The following is a 7,027-nucleotide window of genomic DNA, read 5'->3' on the forward strand; positions in this document are numbered from 1 at the left end:
GCCAATCAGCTCCGAGGCGGCGGATGGGGGGCGGCGAGTCTGCACCACGGTCACCGACCCGCGGACGCACGACCCGCGGCCGGCGGACCACGCCGCCGCACGTGCGCGCGCTCACACTCACTACCGCTCGCACCTTCGGAGGCGGCCCACACGTGGACTCGGAGCCAGAGTCAGGGACAGCCCTGAGACACCGGGACACACAGACCCACCAGGGGATTCCCCGGTGGACGCACACACGGGCGAGACATCTACGCACGCATTCTTACATGCAGGACCCGCAGACATACGTGCCCACACAAAGTGCCTCACACCGTGCGGTGACACACACTAGTTCAGGGACAGAAACTCGGAGACAAACTGAAAGGCACTTTTAGGTAGAAACACTCTCTCTGCCTCTCCTCCCCTACCCCAGGACTTGGCTTGGAAGGACCACCCCCGGTTTAGGGAGGCCTTAGAGTGCAGGGCAGAGAATCAGGAACTAAACAGACAAGGCTTTAAATCCTGGCTGTGTGACCTTGGGCAAGTTTCTTAACCTCTCTGAGCGTTATCAGTGTCCTAGGATGGTCGTGAGAATTAAATGAAAGGGCCCAGGTAAAGCACCTAGCATGCTGCTGGGCATACACACAGACAAGTTGCCACTAAAGCCAGCTGGTCTAGAATGATGATGATTATCATTTCCTGCTTTTCCCACCCCTGACTTTCTCTACCTCCACTTCCATTCCCAGAGCACAGGTCTCACCCTGGGAAGGCTGCAGGCTGTGGGGGGAGGGCAGGGACAAGGAGCTCCCTCCTGGGCCCTGGCTGCCACCCTCAAGCCCCATGTGCACTTGGTGGCCAGGCAATCCAGGAAGCAAATAGACCTGCAGTCTCCTGCGGGCTGCACCTCGAGTGCGTGTGCCAGAGGGGCAAGTCCTTGACCCTGCTTCCAGCCTTCTACCTGGCACAGACCATTGCTCAGCCCCCTTCACAATCACTCTGGCTCCCGTGGTCACAGGGGGGGAGAATGTGGACCCAGAGCTGGAAGTTACATGGACTGATCCAGGCAATTTGGGGAGTACGTGCCATGTGCTAGACCCACTTTACCCAAACCCAAACCAAACCCATTGCCATCTAGCCGATTCCAACTCATAGCAACCCTATAGGACAGGGTAGAACTGCCCCCCAGGGTGAGACCTGCTTTAGGGACTTCATAAACTTGTAATAGTTTAAGCCTCACACAGCCCAGAAGAATAAACAAATCTGTCTTGGAAGAAGTACAGCCGGAATGTCTCTTAGAAGCAAGAATGGTAAGACTTCACCTCACATACTTTGGACATGTTATCAGGAGAGACCAGTCCCTAGAGAAGGACATCATGCTTGGTAGAGGGTCAGCAAAAAAGAGGAAGACCCTCAACGAGATGGATTGACACAGTGGCTGCAATAATGGGCTCAAGCATAACAGCAATTGGGAGGATGGCGCAGGACAGGGCAGTGTTCTGGTGTACATACGGTCGCTACGAGTCGGAACCAACTTGATGGCACCTAACAACAGCAACACATAGCCCTGCAGGGGATGGGCAGCCAATGAAACTGGTGCTCCCAAAGACCATCATTGCCTGTGTGATCTACAGCTGGTTGAATCCTGGAGAGAGGTGTGGACCCAGATCTGCCTGATTCCAAAGCCCATTTCTCTCCTCTGTGTCTTTCTTTGTTACAGAAAGGGGGATAGCAGCTCCACTGAGGAGCTCCTTTCCAACAGCTCAGGAGCCCCTGGGTGGTACAGTTAAGGTGTTCAGCTGGTAACTGAAAGGTTGGAGGTTCGAGTCCACCCAGAGGTGCCTCAGAGGAAAGCCCTGGTTACCTACTTTTGAAAAAAAAAAAGGTCAGCCATTGAAAACCCTATGGACCGCAGTTCTACTCTGACGCAGGTGGGGTCGCCATGAGTCAAAATTCACTGGGAACCAACTGATTGGTTGGTTCTAACAGCTCAGACCAACTGCCTTAAAAATGTAGTGAGCCACCTGTTAGCAGTAGCATTCAAGCCGACACTATCTAGTGATGGCTCAGTGATGCTGTGAAAGGGGTAAGGAGGTGGGGAGCAGATTGGATTAGACCCAGGTTGGCAAACTCTGATGCCCACGTGAGCAGGGCAGATAACCTGATGGAAACTACCAGGAGAGGGTGCCCAGCTCAGGCCAACATTGCCAGTAGGGATGTAGCCTAATTTTCTATGTTTTCAGAAGAAGTTGTACATCTAGAATTTTTATGTAGTATCTCTTGATTTTTAAAGTTGATAACTAATTCAAACACTTCAATAACACTGTGTGGTCAGGCCTGTAGGTAGAGTGGCTGCAGCCCCGAGGACACCAGGCCCTCCTTCAAGGCTCCTCAGATGGAAGAATCCTTGGCTAGCAACTGGCTCCTGGGGTACTGGGGGAGTGGGCAGAGCAGGGCAGAAAAAGGCAGACACTATGCAGTTTGCAGTTACCAGCACTCACGGACATCCCCTCCCCTGCTGGAGCTCCCCAAAATATTCATTACTGTTGGGGAGGCTTTGCTGGGGGCTGGGGTGCTGCATGTCCAGGTCGAGGTCGAATCAACCAAATCTAGGTTTTACTCTTTTTGCAGGTGAGGAAACTGAAGAAAGTGGGTTTTTGAAACAGGAAAATCCTTGAAGTTCTTGGTGTGCCTGAGGGGCAGTTCTCATCAGGAGCAGTCTCCGTATTCTGAATCCTCTTCAACGAAATAAGAAATTCATTTCACAAACGTGAGGTGAGAAGAGCAGCTTGCTTTCCAGCAACCATCCAAGGCACAGCAATTGGTCTCTGTTTATTTGCCTGGAAGAACAGAGGAAGAAGGAGAGTCGGGAATAGGAGGAAGATATGGAATGTGTGGCTGATTGCCTCATGAACAATTGCCTCCTTTGTCATGAGACCAGAAAAACTGAGAACTGGATGGTGTCCGGCTACCATTACTGAGCATTTTGATCGAAGATTCCATAGAAGAATCCTAATCAAAAGGGGGAAAATGCGAACAGAAATGAAAATTCTAATGGACTCCAGACTTCCTGGAGCCATGAGGTTTGGATTAACCCCTGAAACCATTGCCTTGAGATCATCTTTAAACCTTAAACAAAAAATATCCCCTGAAGTCTTCTTAAAACCAAATAATAGTTTAGCTTAACAAGTAAAAAATGTCTGCCTTGAGCATTATGCTCTTTTAAGAACTATCTATATGGAATCAGATTGACAACAGCAACTCGAAAGATTAGATAGGCACCTTAGGGACCAGTGAATTTATGATAATGGAGGAGGAACATCTCGGAAAAGGAGGGTGAGAATGGTTTACGCAACTCGAAGAATGTGATCAATGTCACTAAATAGTTCATGCAGAAACTGTTGAATTGGTGTGTTTTGCTGTGCATATTCTCAATAACAACAAAGTAAATTACATATATATAGATATATGGAGCCCTGGCGGCGCAATGGGTAAGAGCTGGGCTGCTAACCAAAAAGTCGGCAGTTCAAATCCACCAGCCGCTCCTTGGAAACTCTATGGGGCAGTTAGACTGTCCTATACAGGGTTGCTATGAGTCTGAATATATATGCTGTTGTTGTTAGGTGTTGTCGAGTTGATTCTGACTCACAGTGACCCTCTGTACAACAGAACGAAACACTGCCCAGTCCTGCGCCATTCTCACAACTGTTTTTATGCTTGAGCCCATTGTTGCAGCGACTGTGTCAATTCATCTGGTTGAGGGTCTTCCTCTTTTTCTCTGACCCTCTACTTTACCAAGCATGATGTCCTTCTCCAGGGACTGATCCCTCCTGATAACATGTCCAAAGTGTGTGAGACATAGTCTTGCCATCCTTGCTTCTAAGGAGCATCCTGGCTGTACTTCTTCCAAGACAGATTTGTTCGTTCTTCTGGCAGTCCATGGTATATTCAATACCCTTCGCCAACACCACAATTCAAAGCTGTCAATTCTTCTTCGGTCTTCCTTATCCATTGTCCAGCCTTAGCATGCCTATGAGATGATTGAAAACACCATGGCTTATAAAAGAGCAGCTTGCTTTCGATTGTCTCTCTGCCCCTACGAAACTCCCAGGATGCCCCAGCCCAGGTGTGCCTGCTCCCTGGGGCCTCCCCTTGCACCTCCTTCCCTTGGCCTGTCCTGTTTCAAAATGGCAACTGGCCAGTCTACCAATGGGGAGGAAGAAGCCATTTGACCCGCTCCCAGAGAAATGGGCATTCTTACCAGGACCCTTGGGAGATGGTGCCTTCCATCACCTCCTGAGTGGCCAAGAGGCAGCAGAACAGCTGGGGAGGGCCCTGGTTGGGGGGCTCAGGCTCCCAGCCTCACCATCATCGCTGTCATTCGCAGGCTGGGCACCTCCTGCAGGTCAGGCTCCTTCCACACCTTTTCTCACTGAATACCTGCAGTTCCAGGATCCTACTCCACCTTAACCTCCACCTTTCAGTTAGCAGCCGAGCACTTAACTGTGGTGTTGCCGGGGCTCCTTAGTCCACAGTGAATTAGAAGCAGCAATTTAGGAGACATCACTCCTCCTCCCAGGCTCAAGAACACAGTTGTTGGAGATCTTAGGAAGAACCTGGATTTCCGGTTAGGACGTGCTTCTTGGGCCTTAGCCCAGTTGCTTCTCTGCTTTGAACTTCAGTTTTCCTATCTGAAAAGTGCCAGCCTTTCCCATCTGAAAAGTGTCAGCCTGTTTCAGAGCTGCAACAGGCATCAGGGATCTGGGCACTGGCACTTCACTGGGCTGGTGCTGGGTTCCAAGGTGATGGGATATGATCCTGCCCTTGAAATGCTCCCAAACTAGAGGAGAGGCAGCCTCTAGGGCGGATCCCCAGAAACAGGCAAAGAAGTAGCTTATTCTTACTTAGGAGAGCTTCCCCTAAACCATTAGGGATGTGTTTAAACTTTGAACTTCACTTCAAGAGTCACAGCAGGAGTGGCTAAGACAGCCTGTTGTTTTTGCTGTGTGCTGTTGAGTCAATTCGGACTCATATTGACCCCATGTGACAGAGTAGAACTGCCCCATAGGGTGCTTTTGGCTGTAATCTTTACAGAAGCAGATCTCCAGGTCTTTCTCCTGAGTTGCCGCTGGGTGGGTGTGAACAGTCGGCCCTTTAGTTAGCAGCCGAGCACTTAACCATTGTGCCACAAATAAAAATACAGTGTACTTCAAATTTTTTCTGGTAGCCCCATTAAATAAGTAAAACAAAATAGGTGAAATTAACCTTAATAATAAATCTGTTGATTGAATATTGCCTGCTGCGTAATATTAATTTATTAATCAATTCACTAATTCAACAGATCTGTATTGCAAACCTCCTTTGGCGCTGTGCCAGGTGCTGGGAATAAGATGGTGGGCCACACAGACATGTCCTTGTTCTCACAGAGCTTCAATCTAACGGGGAAGCAGATAATTAAATAGGCAGTTATAAAATCCCCTTCCACAGAAGCCAATATTTCAGAAACTGTAGGCACAAAAACTTAAAATAAAATTTACAATTTAAAATATTTCAGAAAAAAAAATCTTTTTTAAGCAGAAAATACTGAATGTAATTTAGCTCTTTCTCAGTGGCTCCGAGTCATCACCAACAGCAAAGAAACATCAAATCTTGATGTGGAAAAGGAACTAGTGATGAGCTAGCCCAAGCCAGTGCCTGTGGGACTGTATCAGACAGGGGTGCCTTTAGGGTCACAGGTGGGTGGCCTTATTTGCCCTTGCACTAAATGACCCCGAAGGCTGTTTTGATAGTGTTTGCATTTCTTCCTTAATTCTCTTGGCTGCCTCTTCTCTCTACTTCAGTGCTCTGCCTCTGACAGTTCCCAACTTCCTCTTAAACTGCTGTTTCTAATCTATTGTGGACTAAACAAACGAATGATAATTAGAATTGTATGTAAAGTAAGAGTCAGTGGGTTCCGAGTGAGGGACTTCCCCAAGAGTTCAGTATCAATGACTGTGGAGGCTCAGAGGGTTCTGCTTATTCCTGGCTGTTCTCAGAATATTTGAGGTTGGAGGGTAAGTGAGGTGTTGTTACAAATACATAAGAGGCTTATTAATGGCTGGGCATGCACAGACTAATTGCTTCCTCCTGTTTACACATAATCAATCACTTCCGATGTTTGGAACCGCTGGCAGGCAGCAGAATGGAGTGGAAAGGTGGCTGGATTGGGAGGGGCCTTGGAGGTCTGAGCTGTTCCATCTTTCAGGGTCAAGTCTTCCCTGTCTTGAAAAAAACAAACCAAACCATCCCTGGATCCCTCATTCCCCTGCCTCCTGCCTTCTCCCTCTCTCCTCTCTTTCCCAACACACTTCTGGGAGTTGTCTATTTCACTGCCTCTGTTTCTTTATCTCCCCGTGTCTGCTTCACTCTGCTCCCCCATACTCTCCCCAGAGTGTACTAGACAGACACATTCTGATGCTCAGCCCACACCTGTGCCTTTTCTGGCACCATCATCCATCCAGTTGCAAAAGTTAAGGACCTACCTTTTGTCAGTACCTCTTTCTCCATTACCCTTCTATCCAGGACATCCTGGGTCCTGTGGGTTTTAGCACCAAAGCGTCTCTTGAATCTATCCACTCCTCACCCTCTTCACCAGCCTGCTCTGAGCCCCCATGGCACCTCACCTGGGCCACTGGTCTCCGTGCACACTTGCTGAGCCCCCAGCCATTCACCACCCTGCAGCCAGAAAGATCACGGTCGGCCCCTGACCTGTGTCCTCCCCTCCCCAAGAGTAGAACATAGGCTTCCACTGCCATCTCTGGATAAAGACCCAATCCTACCATGCCTACAAGGCCCTGCTCAGAGGGTCTGGACCCTGCTCCCCTCTGCACTTTCTCGAATGCACGCTGCTCCCTCCCTTCACAGTTCCCTCTACCTGCAAAGCTCCCTACCCTCACCTCCTCCTCCTCAGAGCCTGGCTCAGGTATCCCTTCCTGGAGGAAGCCACCCCTAACCTCTGGCCTAGGTCAACTCTCTCAGAACCAGGCTGGTCCCCATCACACCTTGGCTCAGT

The 7,027-nt window shown here is 49.4% G+C and overlaps 1 protein-coding gene across 1 annotated transcript in view; it reads right to left on the reverse strand.

Moving 5' to 3' along the window:
• EPHA8 (EPH receptor A8) overlaps positions 1-7,027 on the reverse strand; it is a 45,790-nt gene that overhangs the window by 37,413 nt on the left and 1,350 nt on the right. The window contains exon 3 of the mRNA XM_004377266.1: positions 3-182. Within this exon, the coding sequence (XP_004377323.1) occupies positions 3-182 (180 nt within the window). The remainder of the gene's footprint in view (positions 1-2; positions 183-7,027) is intronic.

Source organism: Trichechus manatus, unplaced genomic scaffold (genome assembly GCF_000243295.1).
Source record: "Trichechus manatus latirostris isolate Lorelei unplaced genomic scaffold, TriManLat1.0 scaffold00048, whole genome shotgun sequence".
NCBI lineage: Eukaryota > Metazoa > Chordata > Mammalia > Sirenia > Trichechidae > Trichechus > Trichechus manatus.